General features: G+C 37.9%; 1 protein-coding gene across 21 annotated transcripts in view; it reads right to left on the bottom strand.

Moving 5' to 3' along the window:
- The window catches only part of FIP1L1 (factor interacting with PAPOLA and CPSF1), a 75,941-nt gene extending 62,364 nt beyond the window's left edge, over positions 1 to 13,577 (bottom strand). For 5 of the 21 annotated variants that reach the window (XM_021939140.2, XM_021939142.2, XM_021939146.2 and 2 more), the window contains exons 1-5: positions 13,288 to 13,577; positions 12,095 to 12,139; positions 11,948 to 11,987; positions 6,058 to 6,115; positions 4,511 to 4,614 (exon numbers count right to left, since the gene is read on the bottom strand). In XM_021939140.2, coding sequence (XP_021794832.1) covers positions 4,511 to 4,614; positions 6,058 to 6,115; positions 11,948 to 11,987; positions 12,095 to 12,139; positions 13,288 to 13,372 — 332 coding nt within the window. In that variant the 5' untranslated portion in view covers positions 13,373 to 13,577. The remainder of the gene's footprint in view (positions 1 to 4,510; positions 4,615 to 6,057; positions 6,116 to 11,947; positions 11,988 to 12,094; positions 12,140 to 13,287) is intronic. The other 16 variants (XM_009207095.4, XM_009207097.4, XM_009207104.4 and 13 more) reach the window with 7 other exon arrangements.
- Positions 13,578 to 17,816: the final 4,239 nt, after the last annotated feature.

The raw sequence follows: 17,816 nt of genomic DNA, 5'->3' as shown, positions 1-17,816 counted from the left end.
TAGATTCACTGCTTTGGGTCTAATAATAATTACTTCCATCTTTTGTCTCTAATGTACTAAATATAAGACTTAGGTTGAGTTACATTTGCACTGTCATTTTTCTTTTCCACTTAAAAAAGAAAAATGTAAATGCAATAAAATGTTTAAGTAATTGTATCAAATAATTGTAGCTTCACAGCTAGAAATGCAAGAATTACAAAGTGGACCAAATATTACTGTCAAGCAGTACTATCGTCACCAACTTGAAATAATCACTTTATAGACTGATTAATTCATGTAATGCTTACTGAGCACCAAAACCATGTCAGGTATGATTCTAGGCTAAGGAAAAAGTATGAGGAGCTGGACAAATTTGGTCCCTACCTTCACGATGTTTACATTTTAACAATCCAAATTCAGCAAAAGTGACTTAGTGCTATCTACATATGACGTACATGATTTTTCTACAAATGTAGAAAAATCAAGGATTTTCTCTAAACTGTTCTCTTACAGGACTGCTATAGAATAAAATGGCATTTTTATAAAAGGCTTAGCCCTAAGTCTTCAATAGATGAGCTTCTTTGCTTTCCATCTAGCTACTTTCTATTCCCCATTCTGCCTTTTAAAACATCATTTTTCTTTTTCAAGCCACAAGCCTTTGTATTCATTCTGCGTAGAGAAGCTTAGTGGTATGAAAATTTGCAGAGGCAAATTTGATAAAATGTCCAATAGATCCCCATGAACTCTCAGACCACCCTAAATGCTAGATCCTATACTTGGATTTTCTATAGGAACTTCAAAATAAACATGTCAAATGAATCTATTTTGTGGGAGGTGGGAGGAGTAGCGCCCACCTGGACCCAATTAACTGCTCTAGAAATCTTTAAGTCCCTTTATCTCCTCCTCCATCCACAACCAACCAGTTACCCATGTTATTTGTTATTTCTTTCTTTTTATTCTTTGAGACAAGATCTTACTATATGGCCCAGGCTGCCGTGAAACTCCAAGGCTCAAGCGATCCTCCTACCTCAGCCTCCCAAGTCCATGGGACTACAGGTGTATACCACATGCCTGACTATATTTGTTTCTCAAATATTCAAATATACTATTTTCCCATTCATCTCTCTACTACTGCTACCTTAGTCTAGATTATCATCTCACCTGGACAACTACTTCACATCTATTAGTCAATGTCTCTCCATCTAACCCATCTCAACTACTGATGCTACAATGGTTTCTACTCTATAGAAATCTAAAGTGTCTAAAGGTAATACCTTTTCAAATAATATAATCTATCTAAAAACCTAATCGGGGTGTCTAAGTGAGAGAATACAGTCATAGGTCCTCAGTTTCTGTTCTGGTTAGGCCAGTAAAGCCCCTTCATCAACCCTCTTTTCCATTTATCACTGGAGACAGAAACTAAAAACCACGGCTTTGGGCAGCTAAAAGCCTAAAACAAACCAAAACAGAACAACAACAACAACAACAACATAACGTCGGCTGGTTGGACAACCTTGCAAGGTCTACAAAGACATAGCAAATGCATCCTAACTCCTTTCATAAGTGATTTCAACCATCTCTTTTCATCTACCTTATCCTCCAGCCATGTACTTCCTCCAAGCCATGCATCTACTACATTTATTTTTAAGCAGTGTCCTCCACCTAAAAACCACTGTCTCCCATCTCAAAAACTATTCAAATTCAAATGTCACCTCTGGGATCTTCTCTTCAATACCTGTAGGCTTTCAGCAACTCTCCTCTCAAACTTTTCTAATCACTTTGTACATGTTTCCATTGTAGCACTTATGTTGCACTGAAAATATTTACTCACATGTCTGTTTTCCTCACTACCTCTGGAAAATAATAACTTCTTGTATTCTCATCAATTAATACATTCACAAATAAAAAAATTGCTGCTTTCATGTAACTCTATCTAATTTGTTGACTCCAGGAAATTTCATGATGATTTTACCAAGAGTTCTTTTGTAGCACGGTAAATGTAAAAAAAATATAATAATGGAATGATCATAGATGGTTTAATAAAGGCACATTATCTTTGCTACTTAACACAGTGCCAAATAAATTATGCCTTTAAAAAGTATTTATTGAGTATATAAATGGATGAACATCACAGAGATAGGTAACAAACTACTTTCCAAGATAAATTATTCCTACTTTAAGACTTGGTTTTCTTCATACCTTACACACATATAAAATGAACTTGTAACAAAGGTATGTTACCTAAAAAAACAACCTGTAACAATTTACAATAAATCAATTCAGTACTATTCCTTTAACACAGTTTGTTCTTTAAATTTGCTTCTGAAAACGCTGCGCATAAGTAAATGTTTATCAAATTTCATTTTCTCACGGACTTTGTTTTCAAGGGATATACCCTGAAATACAGAGGTTAAGCAACTTTACACTCTTCACAAATACTTGTACTTTACTTTGGAAATTCATAAAATGAATAAAAAATAAATCAACTGATAAATGGGTAAAGGCATAGATAGAGGGATATGAGTTCAAGCAAACAAAGCAAAATGCAGATTGTATAATCTAGGTGATAGGTAAATGAGCAGTCACAGGTCAATTCCTTCAACTTTTGTGAGTATTGGAAAATTTTCATAATCAAATGTCTAAGGGGAAAAAACCTTCAGAGACAACTGTAACTAAATAACATTCAGTTTATTTAGTCATTAACCATTTACGGCACACTTACTATATTTAAGGCAATGTGAGGAAGAGAAAAATTCATAAATCAGTTTCCTGTTTTTTTGAAGAGTTTTGAATACAATGGTTTCTACTCTATAGAAATCTAAAATGTCTAAAGGTAATAAATATGTATAAACATAATTACAATGCATAAAACTAAAAACTGCTGTAAGAAATAAAAGTTTAGTAAGGTACTACGAAAGTCCACATATATTTAATATTTGAGTGCAATTTCTACCAAAAAAAGGTACCATTCACAATCCAAAAAAATTGTCATTTGCTTCAAATTGTTCTATAACTTGTAAGTACAAATAATTTTATATAATATTTAATGAACATGCAATTATTACAATTTTATATAAGTGTTTCTTTTGCATAATACAGATAGTAAAGGCCTATTATTAGCAGAAAGCCCTACTAGTAGTACAGTATAAGCCCAACTTTGTCATTAAGTAATTATTTACTTTCCCAAATGAGAATGAGGAGCACATTTAGAATATGCACCCCTAACATGAAAAACTAGCCTCTTTACTCTGTTCCCTAAAAAGGTACTAGGATTTTAAAATTACATGGGTACATGTATCATTACTATAATACAAAACTGACTATGACAATAACTGAACTGGCTTTAAGCTTCCTGAAATGACTTTTGAAAACAAATGACTCTACTAATAAAATATTTAACAATATTTTTGTATATACTAGTTGATTCCAGATGAGGTTGCTTAATGAACTACAGTGAAATTAATGTATTTTGTTTCCAATGCATAAGCTATAACAACATTATACAGCCAATCTGAAAAACAAAACACATTAACTCTTATTCTCCTATTGTAACTAAATCACAATTCGTACTTCAATGCATTTCCCTTCCAATCTTTCTGTGAGATTCTTTATGTGCTCAATGCGTCAATGACAGTCCATTCACTTGGTCCAGTTTATAGAACACAAAATTTGAGACAAACATTGGCCTAAAAGGCCTACAGGAGAATTAAAAACCTGAAAACACTATTAACAACAAAAAGAAATACTTTTGATATTGTTTTTATTGGACAAAAAAATTAAAAACCTAAACTCAGGTCTGGATAAGTAATAAAGCGAAACAATAAGCACAGATACAAATTACAATTTAAGGATTTCTAATTCTAAATAAAGAATTTATAGTATTTTTTTTTCCCTTGAGACAGAGTCTCACTGTTATCCAGGCTGGAGTGCAGTGGCTCAATCTGGGCTCACTACAACCTCCACCTACCAGGTTCAAGTGATTCTCCTGCCTTAGCCTCCGAGTAGCTCAGAGTCTCACTGTTATCCAGGCTGGAGTGCAGTGGCTCAATCTGGGCTCACTACAACCTCCACCTACCAGGTTCAAGTGATTCTCCTGCCTTAGCCTCCCAGTAGCTGGGATTACAGGCACCCACCACCACGCCTGGCTAATTTTTGTATTTTTAGTAGAGATGAGGTTTCACCATGCTGGTCAGGCTGGTCTTGAACTGACCTCAGGTGATTCACCCACCTCAGCCTCCCAAAGTCCTGGGATTACAGGCATGAACCTCCATGACTGGCCTAGTACTCAATTCTTTTATAAAAGCACTTTAAATTCAGGATCAAAAACTGCTGCTTCCATGTACCTTTGCCTAATCAGTTAACTTTATTTTAGGAAAGAAGTATCTTCATGATGAAACTTTAACAAGAGTTCTTTTATGTTAAAATAGAAAAACGTAAAAACAATGGAATCAACCACTGAGAAATTAATATAGGCACACTCTCTTTGCTATATAGCGTTTACACAATTGTTACTTACTAAAAAATAACATACCCATACTGTGGTGCTCCCGTTTTAATGTCTCCTATAGTGACATGAACATCATCTTCATCATCATCGCTGTCACTATCACTATCATCTTCAGTCTCAGTCACTTTCTACATGAACATAAACAAATTATAACATACATTCAATAATTCATTTCAACATCTAATACTAATAACTAAAAAAAGTAACCACCCTGTTTTTTTTTCTTTCTTCTTTCTTGAGACAGAGTCTCACTTTGTCACCCAGGCTTGAGTGCAGTGGTGTGATCTCAGCTCACTGCAACCTCCGCCTCCCAGGTTCAAGCAATTCTCCCGCCTCAGCCTCTAGAGTAACTAGGATTACAGATGCCCACCACCATGCCCAACTAATTTTTGTATTTTTAGCAGAGACAGGGTTTCACCATGTTGGCCAGGCTGGCCTCGAACTCCTGACCTCAGGTGATCCACCCATCTTGGCCTCCCAAAGTGCTGGAATTACAGGTGTGAGCCACTGCGCCCGGCCCCACTCTGTAGTTTTTTGAGATATAATTTAAAAGTTACAAGCTTATAATGCTGCCACCTATTTCAACTCATAATTTTGATGTTCTACATAATAAAAAGGATAAGACTATGAATAAAGAAATGAAATCTTTTTTGGCATCATCTCCTTTTGGTAAACAACACCTCATATTTTTTTTTTTACTATTATATCTGCCCCTCTTGCAAAAAGGATCTAAAGCAACTTACTAAGATATCTACAAAATAAAACTATAAAAAATACATATTTGAGAATTCTTGGCAAAAAAAGAATCTAAGAGGAAAACAATTTTAAGATTCACAATGTCCCAAATAAAAAGTACCAAATCAATTAAAGAATTTAAAAAAACCCAAAACATAAGAAGTACCAAATAGTTAAGTAGACGCTCAATTATTCTTGGTATTCTTGTATACCTAGAAGAGGCCCTACATGCAAATTCTACATTTGTGAAGATTTTACTTTGGCTCTTAAAGGCTATTTTGTGCTTAATCACATCATAGTAAATAAGTAGATGACATATGCAAAATACTTTTTGTACACAACTACAAACTTGCAGAACAGTAACTTCCTTCTTTTTATAGGATTAAAATGTACAAATATTCATAGGACCCAGAGATACGTTCACCTCACAAAGTATCAAAGGCATGCAGGCATGCAGTCAGGGACTGTCACATACATTAAAAAGCACTGCTAAAACATCACAACATTCAAAGGCTGTGGGACTCAAAACTTGCTCTGAAAACCAGGCACACTATATTCAGTAGATTTATAACCATTCAGTTCCTTGAAAGCAATAAACATCAAGCCTTTGCACATACTATTTTCCTCTGACGTCTTTCTACTATTTCTTTTCCTCCTTGCTAATTCCTATATATGTTTTTGATAGCACCAGATGCAGTAGGAGATATAAGAAAGGGTCACATAACACAGGATACTGAAGGTAATGTAAAATGTCAGCTTGTTTTCTATGTAAACTGTGAAGCTATTGATAAAGATTTGTATCGGGAAAGTAACTGGATTTCAAAGCCTTATGTTACCGGTTTTGGTACACCATTTTCGGCAGTTTCATCTTCAATTCCAGATGGAGGATTAGCACTACAAACAACAAAAATAAGTATACACGTCAGGCATTACTCTTCCGAAGTGCAGATAGGTTAAATTAGTATTTCTAAGCTACATCTAATAAAGTCCCTAAAATTATTCTCCACTGGAGACAGTAATGGTAAAATCTGACGGTCGTATTCCCTGTTATTTCTAGTAACTTGCATAAAACAAGTACTCAACATTGTAAGTAGAATGCAAATGCCAGGCTGGGAGCAGGAGCTCACACCTGTACTCCCAGCACTTTGGGAGGCTGAGGCGGGTGGATCATGAGGTCAGGAGTTCAAGACCAGCGTAGCCAAGATGATAAAACCCCCACCTCTACTAAAAACATAAAAAAAAAAATTAGCCAGGCATTGTGGTGGGCGCCTGTAAAACCAGCTACTCAGAGGGTGAGGCAGACAATGGCTTGAACCTGGGAGGTGGAGGTTGCTGTGATCATGCCACTGCACTCTAGCCTAGGCAAGAGTGAGAGGCTGTCTCAAAAAAAAAAAAAAAAAAAGAACGCAATTAATGATTTATAATTTGATGGTGGGCTGAAATTCAAACTTTTTACACATTTTAAAACTATATGACAAACTTAATTTTAATTATCCTAAATCTTTACTGAACATCCACTGTGTACCATGTACTACTACTATCACTACCCACACCTACGTAATACAGTTTCCTCTTTTCCTTGGTGTTCAAGAACTCAGATTTGTGGTATAATCACATTAACTCTTTCAGTATTCAGTTAATATACACGCTTCTTCTTGGTTCTCTATGTTATCAATCTTATTGAACATACGTCCTTTATTGAATAAAAAATAAAATTTTAAGATTAAAAAAAGTATCTTCATTCAAGGCTGTTCTCCAATTTGATATTAGTAAGGAGCTAATTCTCATGAACGTTAAAAGTAATTACTTTAAGACCAGTTAATACTTGAACTTGTCTTTTCCCAACAAAACTGGTATGCAACAATAAAACATTCACATTCCCATGAAACTCAAGCATATGGTCATTTACCAGCAAATAACACTTCCAGTACCATAGCGTAATTGGTTTCTTACATTTTTTAGTAACTAAAATTTCAACAGTGGGAATTAACCATCACCTCATTTCACAGATAAGAAAATTGAAGTACAAAGCAAGTAGCTGATTTGGCCCAACTTTCTAAATTATTTAGTAGCATTCTTAACAAAAATGTCCAGATGTTGACACAGTTCAGAGCACTTTTCATTAGATTTCTGCTAATCTCTTTTAAACTGCACTTTCTGTCGGGTAGTTTCTATGTAAATTAATTTGATCTTTACAGTGGCATTTTATACCACAATCACCAAATAAAGCAAAATGAAAGATAAAAAGTCAAAAGCTAACTGTTAAATTTTCATTGTTCCACTGCTTGCTTCAAGAAAACAAATATGCAGCTGTAATTGTTCAGTACATTTATCTCCTGCTGAAATAAGCTTCTCGGTAGCCAGAAACAAGTCCCATTTGCTTCCTATGTCACAAAACAGTATCCTTTCTTTAGTCAAAACTTGGGTAGATATAACACAATTGGAGACTGTAATGCAATGTTTAAGAAAAACAGGGGCTTCAGCAATGAGCCTGTCAGTAGGAAACTGGGGCAAATTCTAACAGCAGGAACTTAGGTAGAGCAATGCAGTGATGTACCAAGCCAGATAGCAGTATGTTTGGCAGAGTTCCTTTCTTCAATAGGCCTACTCTTTTAGAAGTTTTAATTTTCTATCACCATGAGAATGTTAGAAACATGATAAAATTTTAAGCTTTTTCTAGAAAAATAACACTTTACAGTGAATTTGTTTTCTCCCCCATAGGATGAAATCAACTCAATGGCACCCCAAATGAAGTTGTAGAAAGAAACATAAAGCTATGTTGACAGTGAGACTCAGGGAAAGTAGAAGGTTCCCTCCAATAAAATTCAGCAAGTTGCGTATTGCAGAATTAAAATTAAAGAACGTTTGATAAGAAAATAAGATTTTAAAATAACGTACCTCAAAATAATAAGAGCTATTTATGACAAACCCACAGCCAATATCATACTGAATGGGCAAAAACTGGAAAAATTCCCTTTGAAAACTGGCACAAGACAGGGATGCCCTCTCTCACCACTCCTATTCAACATAGTGTTGGAAGTTCTGGCTAGGGCAATTAGGCAAGAGAAAGAAATCAGGGGTATTCAGTTAGGAAAAGAAGAAGTCAAATTGTCCCTGTTTGCAGATGACATGATTGTATATTTAGAAAACCCCATTGTCTCAGCCCAAAATCTCCTTAAGCTGATAAGCAACTTCAGCAAAGTCTCAGGATACAAAATTAATGTGCAAAAATCACAAGCATTCTTATACACCAATAACAGACAAACACAGAGCCAAATCATGAATGAACTTCCATTCACAATTGCTTCAAAGAGAATAAAATACCTAGGAATCCAACTTACAAGGGATGTAAAGGACCTCTTCAAGGAGAACTACAAACCACTGCTCAGTGAAATAAAAGAGGACACAAACAAATGGAAGAACATACCATGCTCATGGATAGGAAGAATCAATATCGTGAAAATGGCCATACTGCCCAAGGTTATTTATAGATTCAATGCCATCCCCATCAAGCTACCAATGAGTTTCTTCACAGAATTGGAAAAAACTGCTTTAAAGTTCATATGGAACCAAAAAAGAGCCCGCATCTCCAAGACAATCCTAAGTCAAAAGAACAAAGCTGGAGGCATCACGCTACCTGACTTCAAACTATACTACAAGGCTACAGTAACCAAAACAGCATGGTACTGGTACCAAAACAGAGATATAGATCAATGCAACAGTACAGAGTCCTCAGAAATAATACCACACATCTACAGCCATCTGATCTTTGACAAACCTGAGAGAAACAAGAAATGGGGAAAGGATTCCCTATTTAATAAATGGTGCTGGGAAAATTGGCTAGCCATAAGTAGAAAGCTGAAACTGGATCCTTTCCTTACTCCTTATACGAAAATTAATTCAAGATGGATTAGAGACTTAAATGTTAGACCTAAAACCATAAAAACCCTAGAGGAAAACCTAGGTAGTACCATTCAGGACATAGGCATGGGCAAAGACTTCATGTTTAAAACACCAAAAGCAACGGCAGCAAAAGCCAAAATTGACAAATGGGATCTAATTAAACTAAAGAGCTTCTGCACAGCAAAAGAAACTACCATCAGAGTGAACAGGCAACCTACAGAATGGGAGACAATTTTTGCAATCTACTCATCTGACGAAGGGCTAATATCCAGAACCTACAAAGAACTCAAACAAATTTACAAGAAAAAAACAAACAACCCCATCAAAAAGTGGGCAAAGGATATGAACAGACATTTCTCAAAAGAAGACATTCATACAGCCAACAGACACATGAAAAAATGCTCATCATCACTGGCCATCAGAGAAATGCAAATCAAAACCACAATGAGATACCATCTCACACCAGTTAGAATGGCGATCATTAAAAAGTCAGGAAACAACAGGTGCTGGAGAGGATGTGGAGAAATAGGAACACTTTTACACTGTTGGTGGGATTGTAAACTAGTTCAACCATTAGGGAAAACAGTATGGCGATTCCTCAAGGATCTAGAACTAGATGTACCATACGACCCAGCCATCCCATTACTGGGTATATACCCAAAGGATTATAAATCATGCTGCTATAAAGACACATGCACGCGTATGTTTACTGCGGCACTATTCACAATAGCAAAGAGTTGGAATCAACCCAAATGTCCATCAGTGACAGATTGGATTAAGAAAATGTGGCACATATACACCATGGAATACTATGCAGCCATAAAAAAGGATGAGTTTGTGTCCTTTGTAGGGACATGGATGCAGCTGGAAACCATCATTCTTAGCAAACTATCACAAGAACAGAAAACCAAACACTGCATGTTCTCACTCATAGGTGGGAACTGAACAATGAGATCACCTGGACTCGGGAAGGGGGACATCACACACCGGGGCCTATCATGGGGAGGGGGGAGGGGGGAGGGATTGCATTGGGAGTTACACCTGATGTAAATGACGAGTTGATGGGTGCAGCACACCAACATGGCACAAGTATACATATGTAACAAACCTGCACGTTATGCACATGTACCCTACAACTTAAAGTATAATAATAACAAATAAATAAATAAATAAATAAAATTAAAAATAAAAAAAAATCAATGGGATAAAGATGATCATAGAGAGAAATATATTTGATTGTAAAACTATACCTTGTAATTAATTTCTTGACCAACTGAAGGAATGGATATAAAGAAATATTCAATCACATTCATAACATAAATTAAAACTAATCTCAACTTTGTGGTTGAGATCTGAATTAGGAAATGAGTTGAACACATAAATTTTAAAATGAAATAACATTTCAGATAATATATCAATGAGTGAAAAGACTATAGGGGATTTTTTGGGTAAGGAAGTTGAACTGTAGTTTCAGATCCTCCTAAGCTATTTCTACTTCCATTTCTCACTTTTTCCCTCTATTCATTTTTTGTTGTTAACAGCTTTGAGATGCAATTCACATATTACACAATCTATCCATTCAAACAGGACCACTGAGTTTTAATATGTTCACATAGTCCAACCATCACAACTATCTAATTCCAGAATATATGCATCACTCCCAAAAGGAACTCTGTATACATTAGCAATCACTCACCCAACTCTTAGCAACCAGTAATCTGTCTCTATGGACCGGCTTCCCTTGCATATTTGCAAGGTTGGTCCATATTGTAACATCTACCAGTACTTCATTTTATTTTCCCTGCCAAATAATATTCCACTGTATGCATATAACACACTTAATCTACCCATTCATCAGTTGATGCAGCTGCGAGGTTTTTTTTCCCATTTTCTATTAACAATGCTGCTACGAATATTCACGTACAAGTTTTTGTGTGAATGTTTTTCATTTCTCTAAGGTGGAGGGCTCATATGGTAACTCCATGTTTCACCATTTGAGAAAATGGTCAGGCTGTTCTTCAAAGCAGCTGCACCATTTTACAATCCCACCAGAAGTGTATGAGGGTTTTATTTCTCCATATCCTCACCAACACCTGTTTTATCTTTCTGATTGCAGCTTACTCGGTATGAAGTGGTATATCTTCCACTTTTTAAACCCAAATATTCTTTAAAATCTTCTACCTACCTCTCCATTACTGACACTAATGCAAGTGGTCAGGGTAAAGCCGACATCTCCATGTACTTCTTTGCATGGGTTGTTTTCTGAAATTCGGGGTAAAATTCTGACTCCCTGTATATGTTCTATAATCAAATACTTACATCTTTCTTATAATCTAACAAAGAAATCAATCTTATAACAAATCAGCTAATTACATTTTGAATGTAAATAATACATAGCATTGAAATTACAACCAAAGTGCCATTATACCATCAAAAATGTTAATAAACTGGAAAAGCAGTAGTTTGGAGTGTTCCTGATTTACTTAAAAACATTTTCAATTAAGTTAAAATATTTTTATCGGTAGCTTAATGATTATACTGTATACTTCACTACTGAAGTCACTTAAGAGTAACAAGTTACTTAACAGTGTAAAATCAGTCCAATCCTAAGTTCAAAAACTTTGTCCTTTAAACTATCAACAAACAGAATTGGCATAAGATTAGGTCCTGAAACTGGAATAACCTTTAAAGGATTCGATGCCCTCCAAAATGTTGTAAGTGTTGTAATGACGCCAATGATTGTAAGAAAATAATTTTGACAACTGACAGAACCATTGTATCACACAATCTGTGTAATAGGCATCAACAGAAAATTTCACTAACCTGGCATTTTCTTCTTCTGGCCTTTCAACTTCATTTTCATCTACCAAGTAAAATAAACAAATAAATAAATAAGCAAACAAAATAAAGAAACCACTCTTAAAGAAACTAGTATTATGAAAATCTGAAGTGATCATCACAAGCACTAACCTAGGTCCTTTGTCAAATCACTGTGCACATGCACGTCCCATGGGCCTATAAGCACATCCAAAGTTAGATCACCTTATAATTACTTAACAAGATACGTATTTTATGGAAAAAAAAAAATCAGACTTTACTGGTATAAAAATAAGCGTAAACTTAAGAGGTACTGAAGATTTCCAGATCTTTGTAAAAGAAATCCTACACATTCACATTTCAAAGACTAATGCTAAATCTTGCCACCAAAGATAATGGTTTTTTTTTTTACAAGTTTATCAAAGTTACATCATCAAGGACCTGCGTGGTGCCCAATGTGCACTTTTACTATTCTATTCTAAAGACAATCAAGAATGTATGTTTTAGGCAAGGAACAAACATTAAGTTTCAAATCTGGTGTAACAGGCAAGAAGGGATTGTGAATTAACGAAAGTTAAAAACCAGATGTCCCTTCTAGAGAGAAGTACATGATGTATTAAATTTATTTTGAGAAAAAGAAATATATGAGATGACACTGAAAACTATAAGCCGAAGGGTCATGAGATACCTCCATGATGTAGGTTAAACGGCAGTCTCTTAAAAAAGAAAAACTTCACCTTAATACAGGAGACATTCAGGGTTTTCTTTATGGGCCATCTTTCTCTCTCTCTCTCTCTTAATTAATTATTTTTAAAGCACGACTTTCAGACAAGGAGGTACCCTTGCAGGTGCATTCCATACAAACTGACCATCAAGAAACAAGACGTTAGTTGTACAGCATTAACTTTATTTCGCTATTATTACAGAATGACTGTTTCTGAAAGAAGGGACAGGAAGGGCACCCTAAGGCCACGGGGCAAAAACAGACACAAAAAACCACCACCTCAGAATCGACGGAAAAAAACAAGGGTAAAGAGCGCAGCAGCGAGGCGACCGAGACGCCCCAGGGAAAGCACGGCGAAGCCGGGGGCCGGGACCAGTCACAGCCCCCCAGCCCTGCCCGGCCGCCGCAGGGTGGGTGCGTATAGTGGGCTTGGGCCAGGCGGGAGACCGCCGCGGGAGCGGGGGGCACGCGCACGCTGCGCTCGGCCTAAGTCAGGCCGGACAGGACTCCCAACCAGAGGCCCGAAGGGGCGGCGCGAGGGGCCGGAACGCCGGCCGTTTGAGGGCCAAGAGGGGAGGCCTAAGAGAACCCGAGAAAGAGACAGGGACAGGAAGTTTCGTACCGCCATAGAGCCACTCTTCCTCCTCATCCCCTCCGGTCCCGCCGCTCAGCTCCGACACTAGGCGCTCGACCTCGCCGGCCGACATGGCCGCCCCGAGCGCAACTTAAACGCGGCGATCAACAGCCCCCTCCAACCCCTTCCCAGCCTCTCAGCCCCGGGGCGCGAGAAGGGCGCGAACCCGCCGGCGAGCGAACGAAGAAAGCTCGAGACTCAAATCCCAGGAAGGCGGCAGCAGCGGTGGTAAAGATGAAGACTCCAGCGCGGATCCGCCTGCGCATGCGCAGCAGACCCAAGCGGCGCGGCGTCTATAGGTGGCTTCGCTTCCGCGGCGGCGGCCACCTGGGCCTCGTTGCGCCTGCGCGCTGAGGTGGGCCCTGCCCCTCTAGGATCCCGCTTTGCTGTTTAGCGTGGCTTCCTCTCGTTGCATCCTGAGTAGTCCAGGGTTCCCCGCCCCCACCCTTCCCTTTAATAACCCGTATTGCCATTGCTAGCGAGTACACCATTGTTCCCTTCCACTCTTCGTGCTCTTTCTTCTCAACCTTTTCTTTGCTTTTTAATCTTACGAAAGGCCGCCTTTTATTCTTTAATCAGCCTTGATACAGAATCATTACCTGTCACTCCCTTTCTTCACTGAATGGAGAAGAAATCACAGTCAGTACTATTTCTTGAAAAATTAATTTTCACAGCCAACAAAAGCAAAACTAATAGATGAAGAATGCACCCTCCTTGTTAAAAACCATAAATTACTGTCAAGGTCAAAGACCGCCTCATTCCCCTACCCTTCTCTCCAGAGGTAGCCCTTGTTACAGATGCATATCCTGTTTGGAGTTCATCATTCTGAAATTTCCTATACACTTACTTCCTGTGTTGTACTGTTTTGGTGGGAAAACCTGAGACTGACAAGTCTTAAATAGTACAGTATAGTATAGTATCATCCGGCGACTTCCTTTTTTTTTGGTTAGCATCCGTGTCTTGGAGCTGTTTTGCATTTTTGTATGAGTCAAACTATATCCATTTTAAGTGCTTCATAAAATTGCATAGTATGGCTATCACAGAGTGAATACGGCTATTTCTCCATTGATGTACACCCAGATTGCTTTCGACTTTACACTTTTAACTGCAACAAAAAACGACAATGAAGATCCTCGTGGCTTCTTGAGATTTGTCTGTTTCTCGAAGATAGATCATAAAGTATGTACAGTTTTTATTTTAATAGGTAAACCAAATGTTCAGGCCACTTCTGAAAGCACATCTTTAAGTGAAAAGATGACATACTGTGCTTCAAACTGGAGCGCCAGATTTTTTGTTTGTTTGTTTATTCATTTGAGGTGGAGTCTCGCTCTGTTACCTAGGCTGGAGTACAGTGGTGCCATCTCTGCTGACTGCAACCTCCACTTCCTCGGCTCAAGTGATTCTTCTTCCTCAGCCTCCCAAGTAGCTGGGATTACAGGCACGCGCCACCACACCCAGCCAATTTTTCTATTTATAGTAGAGAAGGGTTTCACCATTTTGGCCAGGTTAGTTTTGAACTTCTGACCTCAGGTGATCTGCCCGCCTTGGTCTCCCAAAGTGCTGGGCTTACAGGGATGAGCCACCACGCCTGGCCTGTTTGATTTTTTTGTGTGTGTGTTGTTTTGTTTTTTAAAAAAACAACAACAACCATCTTGCTCTGTAACCCAGGCTGAAATGCAGTGGCAGGGTCACTGCTCACTGTAGCCTCTACCTCCCAGACTCAAACAGTCCTCCCACTTCAGCCTCCTGAGTACCTGGGACTACAGACAAGCAGATGCCACCACACCTGGCTAATTTTTTATTTTTCTTAGAGACAATGTCTCACCATGTTGCCTAGGCTGGTCTGGAACATGTGATCTCTAGCAATCCTTCCACCTAGGCCTCCCAAAGTGCTTGGATTACAGGTATGAGCCACCAGGCCTGGCCTCAGTTCTTCATTATACTTAGCAGGTTGTATAGTCAGGCAATCAACCTTTCTATGCTTCAGTTTCCTCATCTATAAAATGGAAAGGCTAAATTAAATTACCTCTGAGGTCTCTTTCATTTATAAAGTTTACAAACAGGGCATTCACTTGTCAACAGAGAGAAATCCATTTTAATTGAACAAATAAATGAGTTTTCTTGCTCCTCAATGAATAAATATTGTTTTATCATTTATTTATTTAGCAATTACAGAATATCTGCTCTGTTTAAGAACTTGGAAAATGAAAACATGAGTGAAAGAGTCCCAGCCCTTAAAGAGCTCTCAAGTTATTGAGAAAGACAGGGGCGGTAAACAACTCTCCTACAAAAGAAAAGGTGGCTGTGTTGTAATAGAAGCACAAGTGAAAGGTTATGCCCAACCAACACTGCACCATCTCACATTATTTAAACAAACCATGTGATTTTAATCTTTCTTACCTTTGAACACACTTCTACCTGCTATTCCCAGCTCCCTTATCTTTTTATGATAATCTCTTGCATCCTTCTAAACTCTGGGGGTATAATCACCTTTGTGAAATCTTTCCTGAATCCAATTTTATCTCTTCCCATTTGTTTTGCCAGGAACTCTTCCAGCTATGTAAATTCAACCGTGAATAAAACAAAGTTCTTTCTTTGTTTCTTTGAGAGTCGGATAATAAACATATGAATGTATGATATTTCATGATGATAAGAATTATGAAAAGAGTAAGCAATATAAAATGAAGGGATGGGGTGCAATTTTGTATGGAGTGGTCAGGGAAAGCTACTCTGATGAAGTGATATGAGACTTGAATGGAGACAGGAGGTAAGCCCCGTGGATTTCAGGCTGGCAGGCTATCAGACAGAGGAATAAGAAGTGCAAAGGCCCTGAGGCAGAAGCATACTTGGCATGTTCAAGAAACTCAAAATGGAGCTCAAGTATAGTGAGTGAGAGAGAATGCAGATGAGTTCAGAGGTATTAGGGGCGTGAGTGGGACAGAGAAACTCATTCCTTCTAGACACCATGCCGCTTCTATGCCATGTGCCTATCACACTGTGTAGTAATTATTTGACTACATTTCTGCTTGCCTCAGGCTCTTCACTAGACCAAGTCCACCTCCAAACAGGGCATCCCATAGCCATCACTTCCATTCCTAGTACAGTGCTTAACGCTGGGTAAATCTTTTTGGTCACTGTTGAAAGTAATAGAATGAAGTTTTACAGACTGTTTGTGAGTATTGTAAGGCAATCACTCACAGTCCTGTGTATTTATCTTTCTGTTTATTTAATTGGTTTCATGAGAAAACCAGTTGCCTTTTGTTAAGGGATCTTTTTCTCTTTTCAGCTGTCTTTCAAGGCATTGCTTAAATATAACTGAAGAAATGATGAATACTTGATGAATATCTTTTGTGGTAGAGGTAGCATTTGAGCTAAGCTTTGAAAATGAAGATTTCCATGAGAAGAGAAGCATATAAATCACTAATAACTACTCTGAAAGCACCTCTTCCTCCTTACTTCTAAGCTGAGTTTCTTGCCTGAATATGCTTTCTTAGTTAAAGGTGTCTTTCTCTCCCTACTTACCAAGGGAGACATCAAAGGTAGGTAGTTTGAAGATATTATATATTCCTCCTTCTATTTCTTATATTATGACCTTATCAATCTACAATGCGCCATATATTCTGTTTGTTTTCCATTTTATTGTTGTTTTGTGGTCTGTTGGTTTCTGGCAAAAAAAATTAAAAGATAAGTTTTAATGTACTTATCTCTGAGAAGTACTGAGAGTGTTTAGTAGATGATGATGAATTAAATGATGACAAGAATTAGAGATCAAATAAAAATGTCTTGCTCACTATCCAGTATATATAGCGAGTACACATAAATGTGTTTGGCATTCATATGACGTTTATGCCCAACTGTGCTCTTTGCTGTCATGTACATTTCAATGTTCCTAAATTCTCAGTGTTCTTAAGTTTCCTCAGCAGTAAATTGATACATTAAAATAACATTTGTACCCATTTTGGGGAAGAATAACAAAGCTAAATTGAGGCTTCAAATGCCGAAGCATCTGGCCAGGCACGGTGGCTCGCACCTGTAATCCCAGCACTTTGGAAGGCTGAGGCAGGTGGATCACCTGAGGTCAGAAGTTCGAGACCAACCTGATCAACATAGTGAAACACTGTTTCTACTACAAACACAAAAATTAGCTGGGCATGGTGGCATGCACCTGTGATTCTAACTACTCAGGAGACTGAGGCAGAAGAATCACTTGAACCCAGGAGGAGGAGGTTGCAGCGAACCAAGATCACGCAATTGCATTCCAGCCTGGGTGACACAGCAAGACTCGGTCTCAAAAAAAAAAAAAAAAAAAAAGAAAAGTCAAAGCATTTGACAAGTTATTGACAGGCAGGTAATGTGTTGTTTAGGCCTTCTCTTCTTTGAACAAGCAAAGTAATTGTACATGTGTAGAACTTTCCTTCCTCTTTATGTACTTCCATGATAAATTGTAATCCCAGTGCTTTGGGAAGCCAAGGTCAGAATATGGTTTCAGTCCAGGAGTTCAAGCCAGCTTGGGCAAC

The sequence above is a fragment of the Papio anubis genome, chromosome 3 (assembly GCF_008728515.1).
Source record: "Papio anubis isolate 15944 chromosome 3, Panubis1.0, whole genome shotgun sequence".
Classification (NCBI taxonomy): domain Eukaryota; kingdom Metazoa; phylum Chordata; class Mammalia; order Primates; family Cercopithecidae; genus Papio; species Papio anubis.
The sequence above is the reverse complement of the archived record's forward strand: the minus strand, read 5'-3'. Positions and strand labels throughout refer to the sequence as shown.